The 23,063-nt window shown below is 38.6% G+C and overlaps 1 protein-coding gene across 3 annotated transcripts in view; it reads left to right on the forward strand.

Moving 5' to 3' along the window:
- LOC127842710 (vacuolar protein sorting-associated protein 51 homolog) overlaps nucleotides 1-22,106 on the forward strand; it is a 32,625-nt gene extending 10,519 nt beyond the window's left edge. For 2 of the 3 annotated variants that reach the window (XM_052372387.1, XM_052372388.1), the window contains exons 8-20: nucleotides 473-573; nucleotides 2,340-2,439; nucleotides 4,588-4,688; nucleotides 7,635-7,714; nucleotides 9,538-9,680; nucleotides 11,161-11,388; nucleotides 16,834-16,974; nucleotides 17,648-17,758; nucleotides 17,937-18,052; nucleotides 18,333-18,453; nucleotides 19,011-19,123; nucleotides 20,919-20,997; nucleotides 21,850-22,106. In XM_052372387.1, coding sequence (XP_052228347.1) covers nucleotides 473-573; nucleotides 2,340-2,439; nucleotides 4,588-4,688; nucleotides 7,635-7,714; nucleotides 9,538-9,680; nucleotides 11,161-11,388; nucleotides 16,834-16,974; nucleotides 17,648-17,758; nucleotides 17,937-18,052; nucleotides 18,333-18,453; nucleotides 19,011-19,123; nucleotides 20,919-20,997; nucleotides 21,850-21,879 — 1,464 coding nt within the window. In that variant the 3' untranslated portion in view covers nucleotides 21,880-22,106. Of the gene's footprint in view, nucleotides 1-472; nucleotides 574-2,339; nucleotides 2,440-4,587; nucleotides 4,689-7,634; nucleotides 7,715-9,537; nucleotides 9,681-11,160; nucleotides 11,389-16,833; nucleotides 16,975-17,647; nucleotides 17,759-17,936; nucleotides 18,053-18,332; nucleotides 18,454-19,010; nucleotides 19,124-20,682; nucleotides 20,786-20,918; nucleotides 20,998-21,849 lie in introns of those variants that run through there. The other variant, XM_052372389.1, reaches the window with a different exon arrangement.
- The last annotated feature ends 957 nt before the right edge of the window (nucleotides 22,107-23,063 follow it).

A 23,063-nucleotide genomic window follows, 5' to 3' on the forward strand; every position in this document is an offset into this window, starting at 1 on the left:
ATAAGCCTGTGTGGACTGCAGAGGCTAATCTGGGACGATACTTTACGCACGTGCAGGAAGTCCAGTTTTCTCAGAACCAGGCTCATATTAATAGTCTGAAACTATATCATATGCTTTCTTTTTAACCTTTTTATTTAAGGTTAATTGGATAGAAAGCCGCAGGCTTCTTTAGATACTCTCTGTCTTTGAACTCATAAGTTTTATAATTATACGAGTAACTAGTATGTCATCTCAAAGGATGGGGTAGTATATTGGTTTTTCCTATGTCTGAAACTTGATTATTTAGTCTGCACTGGCTAATGAGGGAGGACACTTTCCGCCTAAATTGGATTTTTGCTTTAAAGAGACTTGCTTTAAACAAAGATACAATAAAAGCAGACTGCACAGTCTAATCTGGGATGACACTTATGCACATGCGTTAAGCCCCCTTTTTCTCCACAGTGCAGCGCAAATCTTGTTATTTGTGCTTCAGGATGTGCTGGAGTTTATAGACAGTGGCTGCAACGGGTTCCTGAGCAATATGTGCCTGGTGATTGCCTCGTATAATGACATGTTCCTCAACAAACAAGACAAGTATGCTTATTGCCTCGTATAATGACATGTTCCTCAACAAACAAGACAAGTATGCTTATTGCCTCGTATAATGACATGTTCCTCAACAAACAAAACAAGTATGCTGATTGCTTTGTATAATGACATGTTCCTCAACAAACAAGACAAGTATGTCAATTGCCTTGTATAATGACATGTTCCTCAACAGACAAAACAAGTATGCTAATTGCCGTGTATAATGACATGTTCCTCAACAGACAAAACAAGTATGCTAATTGACTCGTATAATGACATGTTCCTCAACAAACAAGACAAGTATGCTAATTGCCTCGTATAATGACATGTTCCTCAACAGACAAAACAAGTATGCTAATTGACTCGTATAATGACATGTTCCTCAACAAACAAGACAAGTATGCTGATTGACTCGTATAATGACATGTTCCTCAACAGACAAAACAAGTATGCTAATTGACTCGTATAATGACATGTTCCTCAACAAACAAGACAAGTATGCTAATTGCCTCGTATAATAACATGTTCCTCAACAAACAAGACAAGTATGCTAATTGACTCGTATAATGACATGTTCCTCAACAAACAAGACAAGTATGCTAATTGACTCGTATAATGACATGTTCCTCAACAAACAAGGCAAGTATGCTAATTGACTCGTATAATGGCATGTTCCTCAACAAACAAGACAAGTATGCTAATTGCCTTGTATAATGACATATTCCTCAACAAACAAGACAAGTATGCTAATTGCCTTGTATAATGACATGTTCCACAACAAACAAGACAAGTATGAACATGACAAAGTTCAGCTTGTCTGGCCTGTTATATAGGGATTGGTTCAGGCAATTTCAATTAACTTGCCAAAAATGGGTAGAAGGCGTGTCTTGCAACATCTGTGTCACTAGCATGATGGTCAAGGTCAAGGTCAAATAAGAGAATAGTACAGCTTTGTGTGTACAATTAGGAGTCGTGGAAGGGATTTGTGTCAGTTACATATGCTGTTTGATTTCATTTGATGTTTCGAAAGGTATTTATAATATTTTCAAAGTAATTACAAAAATCATGGATAAGAACTTTTCATTTTGGATATGTTTATTACTGTATGTTAAGCTTGTTCTCGAGCTCATATTTTAAGTTTTTTAAGTATTTCCAGTCAACTAAGCTGTATACAACACTTGCCTAGTATTCTGTTCTAACTTAATAATTAAGCAGGGTCATACAATTTGGGGTGTTTATGTCCTATGCAGCCATCATAGCTCCCTCCAGATCAGCGCGCATCAACGAAAACTGGGCAGGAGCTACCCTGTCTGCAAGTGAGACCACCAAACCTTGCATAGCTTCATAACGGACAGGGTAGCTTGTGACCGGATATCTTGAATGCCCAGACTGGTCTGACGCTACTCTGGCCACATATGGCATAAAATCCATTTTGGTATGATGATGTTCAATAGTGTCTTGTTCTGTGAAAGCTGGTCATAATGCATGTGCGTAAAGTGTCATCCCAGATTAGCATGTGCAGTCCGCACAGGCTAATCAGGGACGACACTTTCCACCTAAACTTGATTTTCGTCAAGGAGGGACTTCCTTGAAACTGAAAATACCATAGAAGCGGAAAGTGTCGTCCCTGATTAGCCTGTGCGGACTGCACAGGCTAATCTGGGATGACACTTTACGCACATGCATTAAGCCCAATTTTCTCAGAACAAGACACAATTATTCAAAGTACGTTGCTGTATACCAGTATATAATGACATGTTTGCATGTTGAAGTGAGGCCCTGGAGAACATTGCCATGAAGAAGCTTGTACACTTTGTCAACTCCTTGATGGAGCAGTACTTTCAGGCTGTGAAAATGAGGATCCAGCTAGAGGTACGCACTTCTCATCTATCTCACCCGGACATGACCAATATGACTAACCCTTTGCATGCTGGGAAATTTGTCGTCTGCTAAAATGTTGTCTGCTGAATTTCTAAAATTAGCATTTTCTTTGATTTTTTTCAAAGAATACTATCAGAATAGCAAACAGATTAGATCCTGATGAGACGCCACGTTCTGTGGCATCTCATCTGGATCCAAACTGTTTGCAAAGGCCTTCAAAATTCGGTTCCAGCACTGAAAGAGCTAAAGCAGCTCCATATTGACAATATAGAAAAATCTGACCACGGTTTATGTTCTGTGTTACTGGGCAAGGTTGCTGGGTTTGTAGAGGGCTGGACTTCAAATCTCTAAGGATCTCTTGTTTGAACTTGACCAGGATATTTGAATTGTGTTGAGAATGGTCAGGGAATTATATCTGCGGCCATTCTTCGTCTCCTACGGACTCAAGTATGGAGGACTCAGTTGTCAGTTACTGGCATAACCATGTGTACTTAACCTTTTTAAACAATACATGTGTGTAACTGACCAACATGAGTTGGTTGAAATACTGGTGGAAATAGACGAAAAATCAAAAGAAACAAACAATAGGAATACGGACAAAATCACTCCCGGACAAAAACCCTTCCATTATTTTCATAGGGGGGGAGGGGAGGACAAAATCCCTCCCATAAAAAAACGGGGGCGGACAAAACCCCCCCCCCATGAAAAAACGGGGGCGGACAAATACCCTCCCGTGAAAGCAGTTAAACACCGAAAAATGTAATTGTTTCACACAGTGTTGCATTCATTAATCCGAAAAATTTACCCATTGTGTGTATTGTGTTTTCAAGGGTGTAAAATTGACAGAAGAAAATGTGTGTCTATTAACTGTATACATACTGCTTTTTTAATGAGCATATATATCCGATAATCCAATATAATAACAACATAAATTAAAACATTAAATGAGGCCATTTATCGACAAGTGAATTTAAATTGAGATTGAATGCAATACGGTACAGAGCAACGCTTAATCGCGTCATACGCGCATTCATGCAAAAACATGCTTCCCGGGGACTTTCTGAAACCCTTTCGAAAATGAAAGTGAAATTCTGTTAACAATTAATTATGCGTTTGCATGAAACTAAATTGTTTGAATTACTTATTTAATTCATCTTTGGTACTTAAATTCGTGGCTCAGATTTCACGGGAGGGCTTTTGTCCGCCTCTGTTTTTTCATGGGAGGGTTTTTGTCCGGCCCCGTTTTTTCATGCTAGGGTTTTTGTCTGGCCTCTATAAAACTGACTGGAGGGTTTTGTCCGGGAGGATTTTTGTCCAGCATTCCAAACAATATATATGTCTTGTGTATCAGAATACTTTGTTCTGTCAAATGGCGTGAATTGATTCCAGTTTTTATGTAGCCACTCAGTATTGGCTCTCTAGTGCACGTGGCAGAAATGCCTTCCTTTAAATATCATAGTACATGTTTGATAGTACATGTATGATGTGTTTATTGTTAATTGGTAAGTTTTATAAGTGACACAATTACATCGATTTAATCACAAGTAAAGTAATGATTTTAACGTTTTATTATAAGTTTTACTAAGGAAATTGTAATGTATATGTTGTATTAAAACACATTTATTGTCCCCTACCGGTTTCACGGGAGGGGACCTGTGGTTTGCGCTCTGTGCGTCTGTGAGTCTTTCTGTCTGTCTGTTTGCCTGTCTGTCACACTTTTCTGGATCCTGCGATAACTTTAAAAGTTCTTCATATTTTTTCATGAAACTTGAAACATTGATGGCAATATGGACATTATGCACGTCATTTCATTTTGTTCCTTCGACAAAAATTCTGGTTGCTATGGCAACAAATAGACTAGAAATACCGTTGAAAGTGGTTATTGGATCCTGCGATAACTTTAAAAGTTCTTAATATTTTTTCATGAAACTTGCAACATGGATAGATGGCAATATGGACATTATGCACATCATTTCATTTTGTTCCTACGTCAAAAATTGTGGTTGCTATGGCAATTTTTTTTGTTTTAATCTGAAAATGGTGGAATTTCTGACAATAGTGGAGCCGGTAGGAGACCATATTGCTTGCCAATAGCCTTGTTACCATTATAATGAATATTTGTGTGATTGCTCCCCGCAGAGAGAGACTGGTGACAACACGATCCTTGTTCGAGCCCTGGACAGGTTTCACAGACGCCTGCAGGCAATGAACAAGCTTCTGCCTGACACAGATTTCTCAAGGTAAAGGTGTTTACAGAAGGTATTATCAAACGCAACCATTATATCTAGAGAATCATGACGGTCCTTTGGTTGCTGATGATGAAAAAAGGGATAAACCTGGAATGGAAATAAAATTTTGATTGTTTTTAAGCATTCTCATTGACCAATATTTTAAATACTCCAGTTGTATGCTTAAAACAATGTCATTCCATTGTAGGTACTTCACGTTTAAAATCTGTTAAGCTTATTTAAAAACAATGTTAAAACATTTGTAAATTGTATTGCAGGAAACTATCTATTACATCAATTTATAAAGTTTAATTTTAAGAATAGTAGTCAAATGGAGTAGTTACCATTAAAAAGTAGTAACTGTTTTATGCCATAAAAAGTCCTTAAACTTTATAAGAAACTTTGTGTTATTAAGGAGCTGAATTCTTCTTGCAATTTTTTGTGTGGATTTAATTGACATGCTCTTGGTTTGGAAATGCATTTTAATGAAATAATTGAGTTTGGAAATTAAATTTTCCCCACCATGAGAATTTAATGCCCCAGAAGGGTGGCATATAGTTTTTTAACTGTCCGTCAGTCCGTCCGTCCGTCACTCCGTCTGTCAGTCTTTCCGTCCATCCGAAAACTTTTACATTGGTCATAACTTTTGCAATATTGAAGATAGCAACTTGATATTTGGCATGCATGTGAATCTCATGGAGCTGCACATTTTGAGTGGTGAAAAGTCAATGTCATCCTGCAAGGTCAAAGGTCAAATATTTGGCTTCAAGCGGCGCAGAAAGGGGCATTGTATTTCTGACAAACACAGCTCTTGATTTTAGCAATCTTCCTTTAGCTCTTCTATAAAGTACTAGGAAGTTTTCTCAGAAGGGGCCTAGCACAAATTTTATTAACCAGGGGCTCTAAGGTTTCTGCTAATATTATACCCCTGAGTTATGGTGTTATTCCTCAGCCTAATTCGTCTTTTACCAGTACCAGATGGTGCCATAGATTTTACTCCAGTTCATCTGTGTCTGTGTGTTTCTGTGTCCAACCATCCATCAGAAACTTGATCCTGCATTAGACGTTAAGGTTACATAAATAAATTAGAACTAAAATCTGTATCCTGGAATAACTCAAAAAGTATTTAAGCCATGTTGATGAAACTTAATGGGTGGATAGATTGCCACATGAAGGATATGCACTTTTGTTTCAGTTGTTTATGTCTCCCTATCTGAAGACTTGATCCTGCGTTTATAAAAATAAGAAATTAAGCTAAGTTGATGAAACACAATTGTGGATAGTGAGTAAACTTATGATTTCAGTTCTTTTTGTTATACCAAAACTGTGGTTGACATGATTAGATAAATAAATGCCAACTTAAATCAACATCCTGCCATAAATGAAAGCTACTTAAGGTAGGTTAATGAAACTGATGGCAATCAGACATCATTACCCCAGAAGGGACTGCTGTTTTTGTCTGTGATAAAGCTGTTGTTTACCTGTGTGATTGTAGGGCAGGTACAGATATTGTTTCAAGCTGTGGTTTACCTGTGTGATTGCAGGGCCGGTACAGACATTGTATCAAGCTGTTGTTTACCTGTATGATTGCAGGGCGGGTACAGACATTGTATCAAGCTGTGGTTTACCTGTGTGATTGCAGGGCAGGTACAGACATTGTATCAAGCTGTGGTTTACCTGTGTGATTGCAGGGCGGGTACAGACATTGTATCAAGCTGTGGTTTACCTGTGTTATTGCAGGGCGGGTACAGACATTGTATCAAGCTGTGGTTAACCTGTGTGATTGCAGGGCGGGTACAGACATTGTATCAAGCTGTTGTTTACCTGTGTGATTGCAGGGCAGGTACAGACATTGTAAAGCTGTTGTTTACTGCGTGATTGTAGGGCAGGTTCAGACATTGTATCAAGCTGTTGTTTACCTGTGTGATTGCAGGGCGGGTACAGACATTGTATCAGGCTGTTGTTTACCTGTGTGATTGCAGGGCAGGTACAGACATTGTAAAGCTGTTGTTTACCGTAAAGCTGTTGTTTACCTGTGTGATTGCTGGGCGGGTACAGACATTGTAAAGCTGTTGTTTACCTGTGTGATTGCTGGGTGGGTACAGACATTGTATCAAGCTGTTGTTTACCTGTGTTATTTTAGGGCAGGTACAGACATTGTAAAGCTGTTGTTTACCTGTGAGATTGTTGGGCGGGTACAGACATAGTAAAGCTGTTGTTTACCTGTGTTATTGCAGGGCGGGTACAGACATTGTAAAGCTGTTGTTTACCTGTGTTATTGCAGGGCGGGTACAGACATTGTGTAAAGCTGTTGTTTGCCTGTGTGATTGCAGGGCGGGTACAGACATTGTAAAGCTATTGTTTACCTGTGTGATTGCAGGGCAGGTACAGACATTGTATCAAGCTGTCGTTACCTGTGTTATTGCAGGGCAGGTACAGACATTGTTTCAAGCTGTGGTTTCCCTGTGTGATTGCAGGGCGGGTACAGATATTGTATCAAGCTGTTGTTTACTGCGTGATTGCAGGGCAGGTACAGACATTGTATCAAGCTGTTGTTTACCTGTGTGATTGCAAGGTGGGTACAGACATTGTAAAGCTGTTGTTTACCTGTGTGATTATAGGGCAGGTACAGACATTGTATCAAGCTATTTTTTACCTGTGTGATTGCAGGGCCGGTACAGACATTGTAAAGCTGTTGTTTACCTGTGTGATTGTAGGGCAGTTACAGACATTGTATCAAGCTGTTGTTTACCTGTGTGATTGCAGGGCGGGTACAGACATTGTAAAACTGTTGTTTACCTGTGTGATTGCAGGGCGGGTACAGACATTGTATCAAGCTGTTGTTTACCTGTGTTATTGCAGGGCGGGTACAGACATTGTAAAGCTGTTGTTTAACTGTGTGATTGCAGGGCGGGTACAGACATTGTGTAAAGCTGTTGTTTACCTGTGTGATTGCAGGGCGGGTACAGACATTGTTTCCTCAGCGGCAAGGGACAGAGTGGACCACTACCTGGAGTCATTGAAACAACACTTTGCAGGTAGCAGGCAGGATCCTGAAGTCATATCACAACAATATGAGCCTCACTTTGGAATAACTGTTCTTCATGCATATGGCTTATCAGGGACAACACTTTCTGCCTAATCTGTTTTTTGCTTAGAAGAGATTTTCTGAGAATGAAAACACCATAGGAGCTGAAAGTGATGTCCCTGATTAGCCAGTGTGGACTGCACAGACTAATCTGTGATGATTTTTAATGCACATGCATTGAGCCCTGTTTTCTTAGAACACGGGTCATATATACCCATTCCTTTTTTTATAAACTGTGCTTTGCTTCTTTTACCCACCATAAGCAAGGGTGACCTGTTAGTCGTAATTAAAAAATGTACCCTCACTCCTTGCCTCATTAACTATACACTTCTAACCCTCCCTCACAAATTTGATATATAATTTTGGACAGCTTGTATATTTAGCAATTTATGTTCATTCCCTATTTAGCAAACAACATAGTCTTAAAAATTCTATTATGATATACAACTGTCTCGAACATTTGAATTTTTGTGCCATGAAATGACACCATACTTATGCACCATGACAGGTTTAACTCTTGACACCACATCTATATTAAAAAGAAATAGGATTCAGGCATGTTTGTCTGCCCTGCACAGGTAACATCTTACATATGTTTATTTACCTAGACTACATGTAGATGTAGAACAGCCAAGTAAGGCCAGGTGTATCAGAAAACTTGTAAGGACTGCCTAAAAGACATTGTCAGAACCTTTCCTCATCAGGCTGACTGCCTAACAGACATCGTCAGAACCTTTCCTCATCAGGCTGACTGCCTAACAGACAACGTCAGAACCTTTCCTCATCAGGCTGACTGCCTAACAGACATTGTCAGAACCTTTCCTCATCAGGCTGACTGCCTAACAGACATCGTCAGAACCTTTCCTCATCAGGCTGACTGCCTAACAGACATCGTCAGAACCTTTCCTCATCAGGCTGACTGCCTAACAGACATCGTCAGAACCTTTCCTTATCAGGCTGACTGCCTAACGGACATCCTAAGAACCTTTCCTAATCAGGCTGACTGCCTAACAGACATCGCCAGAACCTTTCCTCATCAGGCTGACTGCCTAACAGACATTGTCAGAACCTTTCCTCATCAGGCTGACTGCCTAACAGACATTGTCAGAACCTTTCCTCATCAGGCTGACTGCCTAACAGACATTGTCAGAACCTTTCCTTATCAGGCTGACTGCCTAACAGACATCGTCAGAACCTTTCCTCATCAGGCTGACTGCCTAACAGACATCGTCAGAACCTTTCCTCATCAGGCTGACTGCCTAACAGACATCGTCAGAACCTTTCCTTATCAGGCTGACTGCCTAACGGACATCCTAAGAACCTTTCCTCATCAGGCTGACTGCCTAACAGACATCATTAGAACCTTTCCTGATCAGGCTGACTGCCTAACAGACATCATCAGAACCTATCCTCATCAAGCTGACTGTCTAACAGACATCGTCAGAACCTTTCCTTATCAGGCTTACTGCCTAACAGACATCATCTGAACCTTTACTCATCAGGCTATCAGGCACATTTAAGTTGAGTGTGAGGAACAAGAAATAAGATTGCCATATTGGATCAGTCCTTAGTGTTTTCCACGGAGGGCATAGGGGCAGGGCGCAGTAAATTAAAAAGGGCATTTTACTGCGCTGTTGATAAAAAAGGCAAAACGTAGGGCAAAAAGCCGGTTTAAGGGGGGGAGGGACAATTTAAGCATATTAGTGGCGTTTCGGGGGACAACATTAACAAAGTCTTTTGTTGTTATCAAGATAGTAAAAATATGTGTTTCAGACTGCCTCACTGACGTACGTCAGAACCTGGCGTCTCCCCGGCCTGCAGGCAAGCAGGAGGCAGCCTTGAACCTGGGGGAGCTACTCAGTGGTGTACAGCTCAACACTGTGGACCAGGTCAAGTCTGTGCTCACCAACCTGCAGGTACTGATCTCCTGCTTGCTCATAGTCTGTGCTCACCAACCTGCAGGTACTGATTTCCTGCTTGCTCATAGTCTGTGCTCACCAACCTGCAGGTACTGATCTCCTGCTTGCTCATAGTCTGTGCTCACCAACCTGCAGGTACTGATCTCCTGCTTGCTCATAGTCTGTGCTCACCAACCTGCAGGTACTGATCTCCTGCTCGCTCATAGTCTGTGCTCACCAACCTGCAGGTACTGATCTCCTGCTTGCTCATAGTCTGTGCTCACCAACCTGCAGGTACTGATCTCCTGCTCGCTCATTTATAAGCCTTGTTCTGGGAAAACTGGGCTGAAAGCATGTGCATAAAGTGTCATCACTGATTAGCCTGTGCATTCTACACAGGCTAATCTCTGGGACACTGCACTTTGATGCAATTTTGGTTTGAAAGGAATTCTATTCTAAACATAATTCACTTTTGGCTGAAAGTGCAGACTGCATAGGCTTATCTGGGACAGCACTTTAAGCACCCCCATTTAGCCACGTTTTCCCAGAACAAGGCGTATATAACTGAATAAACGCTATAACATTTAGATTTATTACTGCTAAGGTGTCCTCGCAAACATGCAGATAATGGACTCGTAATTTTCTTCTCTGCCTGCAGATATGTTCCAGTTATATTATGAAAAATACTTGTTATCATTTACATAGTGTATGAATGCTCCAGCTTGGCTTAAAGTTTTCTTTAGACATTTAATTATGCTCCCCCAAAATTTGTTGGGGGGGAGCATATAGTCGCCGCTTCGTCTGTCCGTGTGTGTGTGTCCGTCAGTGCACAATTTTTGTCCGGGCTATTTCTCAGCAATTAATGACCGGAATTCAATTAAACTTGATGGGAAGCTTCACTACCAAGAGGAGATGTGCATATTATCAGCCGGTTCTGGTCAGATGATTTTTCACAGAGTTATGGCCCTTTGAAATTTTCTATAAACTGTACATATAGTGCAATTCTTGTCCCCCCCAACTACTGACTGGAATTCATTGAAGCTTTATGGGAAGTTTAACTACCTTGAGGAGATGCGCATGTTATTTGTGGGTTCTGGTTAGATGATTTATTTAGAGAGTTATGGCCCTTTGAAATTTTTGCTAAGTTGCTAAACCATCCATTGTATTATTTTGTCCAAAGTTATGCCCCTCAAGACGTTTCCTTTTATCTGAATATATAGTGCAATATTGTGACAAAAAAAAACTTTGGGGAGCATCACCTGTCTCTGACGGTTTCTTGTTTATATTAATATATATGATTTAAATGTTTAAAGGAGTTTTATGGAGAATAAATGGTAGCCAAATTGTTACTCCTTTTACCAAATTTGTTGACTTGTAGCCCTAATTTTCTGAATTTAAGACTAAACCCTGATTTATTTCAATTTTTATTTTGTAATGGATTATTATTAAGTGATTTCCTTTTTTCACAAGTACATACGTTTCTCTCATAATGCACCAGGTGTTCATTGCTCCGGACATCACGTTCGCCATGAAGCCCTATTTCCGTGGTGCGTTCTGCACGACAGGTGTGCGGGAGGGTCTGGTGGTGGCATTCGTGCGTCACCTGACCACCGTGTGCCACGACTTCTGTGAGGGTGGCGGGGAGAGGTGGGCAGCCCCACCAGCCCTGCTTCTTATCCTGTCCAGATTGTGCTCGGACTTTGAGAACTCCACTATCTCCTATCTGGTGTGTAGAACAACATTAATTACACATACTGAAAATTATTAGCTTTGATGCATTGAATCTAATGGGGCATTATTGCTGGGGTTAGATTTTTCCTCCTTTTCAGCTGATTTTTAGCTCGGCTGTTTTCGGAGATAACCCTAGGTATTGTCATAGCCAGCTTGGCGTCCGCCCTGCTAAAACCTTGACATTTTCCTCTAACATCAAAGTGCTTCCACCTACAACTTTGAAACTTCATATGTAGATGCACCTTGATGAGTTCTACACGCCATACCCATTTTTGGGTCACTAGGTCAAAGGTCAAGGTCACTGACAAGGTTTAATTTATTCAAAACAGCACCTGCAGCTGAGCATTGGCACCCGTTATGCGGTGCTCTTGTTTTCTTTCCAGTGCCGATTTTCTTCATACTTAGTGGTTGACTTGAATAATGATATGTTTGGGAACCCAGTGAAGAGGTTTGGTAGGGACCATGAAATCAAACCATGGAATTTTCTTTTTGAGGAAAACAATAACGAATCGTGGAAAATCGTTCAAACTGACAATTGTTCCTTTGCTAATTTTGACAAGGGGACAGTCATCCTCCGTTGTTTTGACGAGCCAGACAGTCGTTTCTCCGTTGTTTTGGTAACCCGGACAATCGTTCTTGCATTATTTTGACAACCCGGACAATCGTTCATACATTATATGAACACACAGAACATTTGTTTCTACAATAATCCTATCCCAGATATGTTTTCCTTAGTTACATTTAATGGACTTGTTGTTCTATTTTTTCCTTAGATATATTTAATAGACTTGTTGTTCTATTTTTTCCTTAGTTACATTTAATGGACTTGTTGTTCTTTATTGAACTTGCCACATCCTAATCGCACAAAAACTTTTATGTCTGTTTGCCACTGACTCGCCCTTGCTATGACTGTAGACCTGTTTCCACCATCGCATTGTCTTTTTGGGGGCAGTCTATCAAAACCCTAGTAGTCGTGGCCAACGAGATTGTATTATCTTAATGTGTTCTTTACCCCGAGAAACCGATGTGTAGGCACCAAAATTAGCTAAGTTAAGTGGATAGTCATATAGTTATCATCATTAATAGGTTTTGGTGGCCGTCTTCGACACCATCTTGAAAAACACAACTTTCCTGAGGTCATATTTCGGATACGTTATAAAGGACCTTATACCCTACCAGGATCAGTTAGCATACGTTTTTTAGCAATTGTTTGGGGGTTGATATGGTATTTTTCATATAATGACCCGGCTAGTTTTGCCTAATGCTGCTCCGGTAATTTATAAATAGAAATGCTGTTTGTAAAGATTCATTTAACTGAGTCCATGCTTTACGTGTTACTCTAATGTGTACAGTCTATTCTCTATATGTATTTATTGTACTGAATGCAAGTCATATCAGTTTGAGTTGTAATAGTTTTGACGTTAAATTTGTGTATTATATACTACTTATATTATTTAAATTAACTATAAAATACGCAGTTATTAAAACTGTTCCCAACAGGAATTCTTAATTAAAAAAATAACTGAAATATGGACTAGCTTGTGTGCTAGTATTTGTCCTGGCTGACCCTTTGTTCCCGTGTGCAGCGTTCATAATTTCAAATCATCTCAACCATAATGGGATCTGTATCATTTGAATGAGTATTCAACTTGTCCACTTGTGTGACCTGAAAACAAAAGTCAAATTTATGTAATTGAGCAAAGAATCTATTATTTAAAATAAAATTTAATTTAAAACATTTGTTTCTTGCAAATTATGTTGCAACAATAAAAATGTCTAAATGATATGCCACCAGTGTTTTCTAGTACAATATTCCAAAAAATGTATTGAGTCAATAATTGTTATTTCAACCATGGTATTATCAAGCGATAATGACAACTAAAAAAATGTGCGAACGTTACATAACGATTCCAGACTGGCGTCGCATAAAAGTTAATAAATGCAAGTAAACGATTGGTTGGGTCATGGTTATCACATTAGACCCAAATAAATATGAGTGGACAATGTCTGAATGGGTATTTTCATTATTCTGGAATACATGTAGTGTGTTATTTTTCAAAATACTAGTATATTTTTCAAACAGTTATAATATTATGTGATCATGAATGAGCATTATAACGTTAAAAATTATTTTAATAATTCTACTTTCACTGAGGTATGTAATTATTGGACCCTTGCAGGAATCAGAACGTCTTTAACTGCATATCCATCATATTGAAGACTTAGACTTGTGTTTCTTGGTGTGCCTGAGACCCTCTAAGCATAGCAAAGGCTGACCTCGTTTGTTCTTTGGAAGTTCCATGTTGGAAGTGAATGTAAATGATTGGGACATTTCTATATATACATATTATTTTTACAGTTTGCTTATTTAAAGTAAAAGAATTGACAAACTTAAATTTTGTCAGTCAATAAGTCAATTAATTTGTTAAAATCACATTGGCTGGCTCATTTTGAATAGGCTTACTGTTAACAAGTTAGGTACATACTAGTATAATTGCTGTCTAATTATAGGTGTAAGTAACCTTTGATCGGCGTGTAGTATGTTTTAAGGTTTAGAAGGTAATTGTAGGAACACATTGCTGAGGTGTCAAATTTATGTAGGAACAAATGTCCAGGCTGGCAAAATAATGTAGGAGCAAATGTCCGGGCTGGCAAAATAATGTAGGAACGATTGTCCAGGTTGTCAAAGTAATGTAGGAACAAATGCCCGGGCTGGCAAAATAATGTAGGAACGATTGTCCAGGTTGTCAAAATAATGTAGGAACGATTGTCCAGGCTGGCAAAATAATGTAGGAACAAATGACCGGGCTGGCAAAATAATGTAGGAACAAATGTCCAGGCTGGCAAAATAATGTAGGAACAAATGTCGGGGTTTGCAAAACAATGTAGGAACGATTGTCCGGGTTTTCAAAATAATGTAGGAACAATTGTCAGGGCTGGCAAAACAATGTAGGAACGATTGTCCGGGCTGGCAAAACAATGTAGAAACAATTGTCCGGGTTTTCAAAATAATGTAGGCACAATTGTCTTGGTTGTCAAAACAACGTAGAAAAGACTGTCTGGTTGTCAAAACAGCGAAGGAATGAAAATCCACCATGTCAAAATAAGGGCAGGAACGATTGTCGGTGGGAACAATGCCAGATGCCAACAATTACATTTCTTCATCTGGAAATGTATATGGGTGTTTAGCAAGAATTCAGAGCTATGAAGATGTATGTTTTCACAGGCTTATGTGAGACAACACAATGTTACTTTTATGAATACAGTAAATCTGTATGAACCCAGTCCCTGTCTAAACTTAACGTTTTTTTCTAGTTTTTCCTTCTTATTTAATAATAATTTATACAAATAGGTCATTTTAATGAACCCTTTAAATCTGTATACCGATGGATTTTTTAATTATTATTTGTTTTTAATTTGTCAATATAAATTCGCAACCAATAGAAATTTATACTGTTATCAAAAGAAATGAACAACAATTTAGAAATAGTGTACTATTTTAAACATTGACATACTGTTGTTTTAATTTATGTTATAATTGTTCATTTTAAGTAAAATGGAGTTTTACTTAAGTCTTTAAAGAATGCCTTGATAAATTTACCCCAAAACCCAACAATTGTCCTTGCCCATTTGATGTTCTGATCGAACAGGTTTCACTGTATTGTATATTAAGGAAATAAAGTCAAACTTGTAATTCACTGTATTCAGAAAGTGTCATCTTTTATTATTGTGTCTTAATTCACTGAATTCAGAAAGTGTCGTCCTTTATTATTGTGTCTACTTTTCCGTTACACACCTATTTTTATGCCCCCCTTCGAAGAAGAGGGGGTATATTGTTTTGCTCATGTCGGTCCGTATGTCTGTCCACCAGATGGTTTCCGGACGATAACTCAAGAACGCTTAGGCCTAGGATCATGAAACTTTATAGGTACGTTGATCATGACTCGCAGATGACCCCTATTGATTTTAAGGTCGCTAGGTCAAAGGTCAAGGTCACGGTGACCCGAAATAGTAAAATGGTTTCCGGATGATAACTCAAGAACGCTTATGCCTAGGATCATGAAACGTCATAGGTTCATTGATCATGACTCGCAGGTGACCCCTATTGATTTTCAGGTCACTAGGTCAAAGGTCAAGGCCACGGTGACCCGAAATAGTAAAATGGTTTCCGGATGATAACTCAGGAACGCTTATGCCTAGGATCATGAAACTTCATAGGTACATCGATCATGACTCGCAGAAGACCCCTATTGATTTTAAGGTCACTAGGTCAAAGGTCAAGGTCACGGTGACCCGAAATAGCAAAATGGTTTCCATATGATAACTCAAGAACGCTTATGCCTAGGATCATGAAACTTCATAGGTACATTGATCATGACTCGCAGATGATCCCTAATGATTTTCAGGTCACTAGGTCAAAGGTCACGGTGACTCAACTTAGAAAAATGGTTTCCGGATGATAACTCAAGAACCCTTACGCCTAGAATCATGAAACTTCATAGATACATTGATCATGACTTGCAGTTGACCCCTATTGACTTTCAGGCCACTAGGTCAAAGGTCAAGGTCACGGTGACTTGACACAGTAAAATGGTTTCCGGATGATAACACAAGAAAGCTTACGCCTAGGATCATGAAACTTCATAGGTACATTGATCAAGACTCGCAGATGACCCCTATTGATTTTCAGGTCACTAGGTCAATGGTCAAGGTCACAGTGCCAAAAAACGTATTCACACAATGGCTGCCACTACAACTGACAGCCCATATGGAGGGCATGCATGTTTTACAAACAGCCCTTGTTATTAGTTTTTTTCAATGTTTTTTTTTCAAATCTGCAATCCAGTGCATTAAAATTAAATAATTGAACTAATATGCTCAAAAAAGTGTACAATAGTAGTATAGAATATATTAATAAAATAGTCAATTAAGTATCAAATATTCATGGATAACTGTTTTATTTATGGATTTTTTATGCTCCCCGAAAATTTTCAGGGAGCATATAGTTGCCAGTTTGAAGTTCCTTCCATACTATCTTCCTTCCGTCACAATTTTGTTACCGCTTCTCATAGCACCTTCAATATTTTACTGATCTCTTTCATATTTGGCATGTAGGTACCTTGCATGGACCTCTACCTTTTGATGAGGTTTGAGGTCACTGGGATCAAGGTCAAGGTCACCGAGGCTAATAATAGATTTTTCCGTCACACTTTTGTTACAGTTTCTCATAGCACCTTCAATACTTTACCGATCGCTTTCATATTTGGCATGTAGGAACTTTGCATGGACCTCTACCTTTTGATGAGGTTTGAGGTCACTGGGGTCAAGGTCAAGGTCACATAGGCTAATAATAGATTTTTTTAGGTGGTTATTAACACATAGATTGACAAAGCACATCATCGGGGAGCATCCATCAGTTTCACTGATATTCTTGTTTTAGATAACCTTGACTGAGGAGCAGTTTGACATGGACTCCCGAAATGAGATGACCTCAATATCTGACCTTTGTAATGAGGTCAAGGTCACTGCACAGAAACTGCTCAATCACTATGTCAAAGTTCAAGGTCTGGCCATCTCTCAGGTAAGCAGCATGCTTGTTGTCCCCTAACGGTGCACTCTGTCTGTCTGTCTGTCTGTCTGTCTGTCTGTCTGTCTGTCTCGTCTCGTCTGTCTGTCTGTCTGTCTGTCTGTCTGTCTGTCTGTCTGTCTGTCTGTCTGTCTGTCTGTCTGTCTGTCTGTCTTTTGTTGTCTAGTCTTGTCTGTCCGTCCGTCCGTCCGTCCGTCACACTTTTCTGGATCATGCGATAACTAAAAAGTAAAAGTTCTTCATATTTTTTCATGAAACTTGAAACATGGATAGATGGCAATATGAAGATTATGCAATATGAAGATTATGCACGTCATTTCATTTTGTTCCTACATAAAGAAGTCTGGTTGCTATGGCAACAAATATATATAAAAAAAATCGGACAATGGTGGAGTTTCACCGGTAGGGGACCATATTGCTTGGCAATCTCCTGTTTGATTTGATCCATTCAGTCCTCATTTTGGTATAAGATAAACATAAGTGATTCAATTATTGCAGTTGTTTATTTAAACATTTACTATTATTGTAATATTAATTGTGTAAAAGAAACAACTATCTTATAAAGTTTGAAATCAATTCTTGTTTTAAATGTTATGTGACAATAACTTAAAGTCTAGAATGTTGACATTAAATGATCAGCTGATAATTCTTGTGTACACTTCTTCAGATGTTGCGCAAGAGTGTGGAGACTCGTGATTGGTTGAACACAATTGAGCCCAGGAATGTAAGAGCGGTGATGAAACGAGTGGTTGAAGATATTACAGCCATCGACTCACAGGTAGGAGCAATCTTGTCTTTCACATGATTAATCATTGTTAATAAACTAAGATCTTGAATACCACATACATGGTACGTTTACAGCCCTCTCAGAATGAAATAATTTCATGGTTATTGGTGAGTGTTCTGTCCTAAATAAATTGGTGAATATTTTTTTCTTACATTTCCTCTATATGTAGGTGGGTCAGTTGTACGAGGAAGGGGTGCGTAAAGAGAGAAGCAGTGACTCTAGTCGCAGGGCCCACAGCTACAGTGCCTCCCAGCAGAGGAGGGGCCAGTGGGCCTTCACACCTAGGTAGGGATCCTTCAGTGGAGGAGGGGCCAGTGGGCCTTCACACCTAGGAAGGGATCCTTTAGTGAAGACTCGTCTCTATGGTTTAAAATTCGTCCTAACTTTAGTTTGTCAAATCGTGAATAAGCTGTCATTATTCAGCCTGAGGAGTGGAAAGACCTCATAAACTTTGAAAAACAAACAAATGTTTATTGGAATCTTTGCAATCTATAGGTGTACATCAATGACAACCTAAATTATTGTGATAAAATGCTCAAATTATAATTATATTTTTTTATTTTAGCATAGACAACAGTCTGATCAGTAACATACAGAAGTTGTTCTCAGAGAAGATAGAGATATTCAGTGCTGTAGAGTTCTCCAAGGTGTCAGTCCTCACTGGCATAGTCAAGATCAGCCTTAAGGTGGGAGATTCATGGAGACTTTGTTATTTACTTACAGGTCCAGAATAAATCCTTGATTATTGATCATACTATCATTTGTATTTTTTTTTGTTTTTGTTTAATATGTATTAACAAAATGAACATTCTTCATTTTCAAATATTTTTCTAAATTTTATTTTTTTCAACAAATGTGAAAGCTAGAAAGATCAATATTACCATAGCCAAAGTATCACATTAAATTTTTTCCTTGACATAAGCTAACCAGTATTATGGTTACGGGTAGCTCTCAAAAGCTACTCAGTATTATGGTTACTGGTAGCTCTCAAAAGCTAACCAGTATTATGATTACTGGTAGCTCTCAAAAGCTAACCAGTATTATGGTTACTGGTAGCTCTCAAAAGCTAACCAGTATTATGGTTATTGGTAGCTCTCAAAAGCTAACCAGTATTATAGTTACTGGTAGCTCTCAAAAGCTAACCAGTATTATAGTTACTGGTAGCTCTCAAAAGCTAACCAGTATTATGTTTACTCGCAGCTGTTACATAGTAAACATGATAATCTTGTATTCCCGGGTATAGACGTTCATGGAGTGTGTACGACTGCGGATATTCGGTCGCTATGGGCTACAGCAGATACAGGTGGACACCAACTACCTGCAGATTCACCTCTGGGGATTTGTGTCCGACGAAAAGTGAGCGCTTATTTTTGTCTAACGTGGTATATATTTACATGATTGTTGTATATTGTCTTGTTTGGGGTTGGGGAACCGATTGGGTAAAGGTCAATTGATACATTGTTGCTGGCATTTTACAAAATACCAAGTCTCTAGAATGATTATGTTTTCTGTCATTGTGCATTTTGGTTTTTTGAAAGAGTTAATGATACAATATGACCAATGTTGTAGGAATTGTAGTAGCTGGCATATGTCTTCTTCATGGGTAGGGAAACAATCAGTTTTTATTTTTATTATTTTGTAATCAGGAAGGATCGATATTATCTGGCGGGTGTTTTCTTTCATTATTTATATGTGTATTTTACCAGCTAGATAGTAAAATTATGAAACTGGACATTGTAATCTTTTTTTTCATGGGTTACTAAGGCTCGCTTGGTCATTGTTGGCTCGGGTACTACTCAAATGTACCTGGGGTACTTTTCAGTATACTTAAATGTACCCCAGGTATGGAAAATATACTAAAACGTACCCGGGAATTCTTACTAAATTGGTCATTTTCGGCTATTCTTTTTCAAATTGATAATGTTCATATTTATCTCAATATTTTGTAAAAAGGCCTCTATATTATTCAAACTCATGCTAAAAAAGCATGTTGAGGCAGGTTTTGTTCAAAGAGAATTTTGTTTCTAATTAAGCAGCGCGTTTAACGACATCGGATTCTGGGCGGGAATACAATTTGGATACAGTTTAAATTTGCAGGGTATGTTTAAGTTTATTTACTGTAACTGTGGTACATTTAAGTATACTAATAAGTACCCAGGGTACATTTAAGTACTACCCTAGCCGACTAGACCAATCGCACGTTACTAAGGTTTCCATGTTTAAATGTTTACATGACTACGGTATACGCAAAATTGTGGCCACATGTCTGTTTTCAGCCTGGTGTTTATTGGACAAGATAGTGTGCAGTACAGTTCAATGTCTGTTTTCAGCCTGGTGCAGTGTTTATTGGATGAGATAGTGTGCAGTATAGTACAATGTCTGTTTTCAGCCTGGTGCAGTGTTTATTGGACAAGATAGTGTGAAGTACAGTACAATGTCTGTTTTCAGCCTGGTGTTTATTGGAAAAGATAGTGTGCAGTACAGTACAATGTCTGTTTTCAGCCTGGTGCAGTGTTTATTGGACGAGATAGTGTGCAGTACAGAACAATGTCTGTTTTCAGCCTGGTGCAGTGTTTATTGGACGAGATAGTGTGCAGTACAGAACAATGCCTGTCTTCAGCCTGGTGCAGTGTTTATTGGACAAGATAGTGTGCAGTAGAGAACAATGTCTGTTTTCAGTCTGGTGCTGTGTTTATTGGACGAGATAGTGTGCAGTACAGAAAAATGTCTGTTTTCAGCCTGGTGCAGTGTTTATTGGACGAGATAGTGTGAAGTACAGTACAATGTCTGTTTTCAGCCTGGTGCAGTCTTTATTGGAAGAGATAGTGGCCAGTACAGAACAATGTCTGTTTTCAGCCTGGTGTAGTGTTTATTGGACAAGATAGTGTGCAGTACAGAACAATGTCTGTTTTCAGCCTGGTGCAGTGTTTATTGGACGAGATAGTGTGCAGTACAGAACAATGTCTGTTTTCAGCCTGGTGCAATCTTTATTGGATGAGATAGTGTGCAGTACAGTACAATGTCTGTTTTCAGCCTGTTGCAGTCTTTATTGGAAGAGATAGTGTGCAATACAGTACAATGTCTGTTTACAGACAGATGCATTGTTAATTGGACGAGATAGGGTGCAGTACATTACGATTTCTGTTTTCAGCCTGGTGCAGTGTTTATTGGACGAGATAGTATGCAGTACTGTTCACAGGTGCCTGGATCCTGTCCTGATGGAGCCTAGTGTAAGTTGCGTTGTATATTTGCGTGCGTCCTTATGTGGTGTTTTCATGTGTATGTGCATCAGTATGTGTGTGCGTTTGTGTTTTGGTTTGTCCGTATGTGCGAGCGTTTATGTGTGCGTTCACCTGTTAGTGTGTCCTTATATGGATATAAATCCTCTGGTCATACCCATACTGACAGACTTGTTGGAAGGCTAGCATATGGTAGAACTGTGGACATAAACCCTCCCCCCCCAAGTAAAGAGCGTATACTGGAATCACCCTAGACGTCTGTCCATTTTTCTTAGTCACACATTTGATTTGTCCGCATATGTTCTTTAACACTCTTTAATATACAAAATTCAAACATGCAGGCATTGCTCTTTAGGATGTGAAGTTAAGCATGTGTGATTTACATAGTGTAACAATACAAATTACAAAAGTTATGCCCCCTCTCCAACTTGGAATTTCTGAAACATTATAAAAAGACTTTGGTTAGCTAACATGTACTTCCTAGCAATAAAAACGTCCGGATGTTTCATATTTAGTATGGAACATTGTATATAAGTCCTCTATCTACTGTCAAAGCATAACACTGGATCACAACTAGCCACGAGCATGGGTCCAATTTTTCGAATGTTACAAATTGCTTCATGTAACTACGTGCGATGCCTGGGGTCGGTGTGGGGGCATTCTTCACTTTTATGACAATTTGTAGTTTGGTATATTGTATAAGATATTGAGCCGCCGTTGTTTTTATTGTACATTTGTTTCAAATATATGTTTACCAGTTGATCAGTTTCGAAAACGCACATGAATTTTAACTATTTAGAAACAAAAATAAGATAGAAACTGTTATTTGTATTTCTGTTTCAGGTGATTGAATTAATATGCGACAGGGGTTGATTTAGTACGCAGACAAAAGCACCGATATTTTTGGGGTTGCAGAATAAATTTTGTTTACAAATACGAATTATACACATCGTGGCTAAATAAAAAACATGTTTCTGTACTTATTATGTTGTATATTTAAGGACAATTGTTTATGTGATCTGTCGAATGTAATATTTATTATACGTGCTTATAAATATTTATGTATTTTATTCTTGTGCAATAAAGTTGTCTATAACATATGATGTACTTCTAGTTTGTCTGGACAAATGCTCATGTCCCGGTTAAGATACTAACATTGTTTTCGTGGAGAAGTCATTGATATTCCATATTTTGATCATATAGTGATCTTCCAAATGCGTCAGATAGAGAAGAAACCTACTGGTCAATGAGTAAGTGAACAAAACTGACCGAATTATGTTGAAGTCCTTTTAAAATCACACACTGTATACACTATAATCTTAAAGAAATTACCAATAATGCAAAAATTGGGTAAGCATTTTAATTATCTCATGATCAGGATGGGTTTCACCGGAGGGGACTTATAGTCTGCGCTCTGTTTGTCTGTCAGTCAGTCACACTTTTCTGGATCCGGCGATAACTTTAAAAGTTCTTCGTATTATTTTCATGAAACTTGAAATATGGATAGATGGCAATATGGAGATTATGCACGTCATTTTATTTTGTTCCTACGTCAAGAATTCTGGTTGCTATGGCAACAAATAGACTAGAAATACTGCTGAAAATGGTGGTTTTCTGGATCCTGCGATAACTTTAAAAGTTCTTCATATTTTTTCATGAAACTTGTAACATGGATATATGGCAATATGGACATTATGCACGTCATTTCATTTTGTTCCTACGTAAAAAATTCTGGTTGCTTTGACAACAAATATATATATATAAATTCTGACAATGGTGGATTTCTGACAATGGTGGAGCCGGTAGGGGACATTTATAGCTTGGCAATAGTCTTGTTACATTAGTTATTTGAAAAAGATAAAACTGATGCTTTGCAGAGTATTTATCATTTACAAATATAATGTAATAAATTCCGTATTACATGGCAACGGATATGATGTTCTATTGATATCATAGGTACATCATGTGAAGTAATTAAAGATAAATGCACAGAGCCAAATGCCCTGATACTTTTTCTGATGATGCCATAGCTAGTGAGGTAACTTCGAGGTATTACA

Source organism: Dreissena polymorpha, chromosome 8 (genome assembly GCF_020536995.1).
Source record: "Dreissena polymorpha isolate Duluth1 chromosome 8, UMN_Dpol_1.0, whole genome shotgun sequence".
NCBI classification, from domain to species: domain Eukaryota; kingdom Metazoa; phylum Mollusca; class Bivalvia; order Myida; family Dreissenidae; genus Dreissena; species Dreissena polymorpha.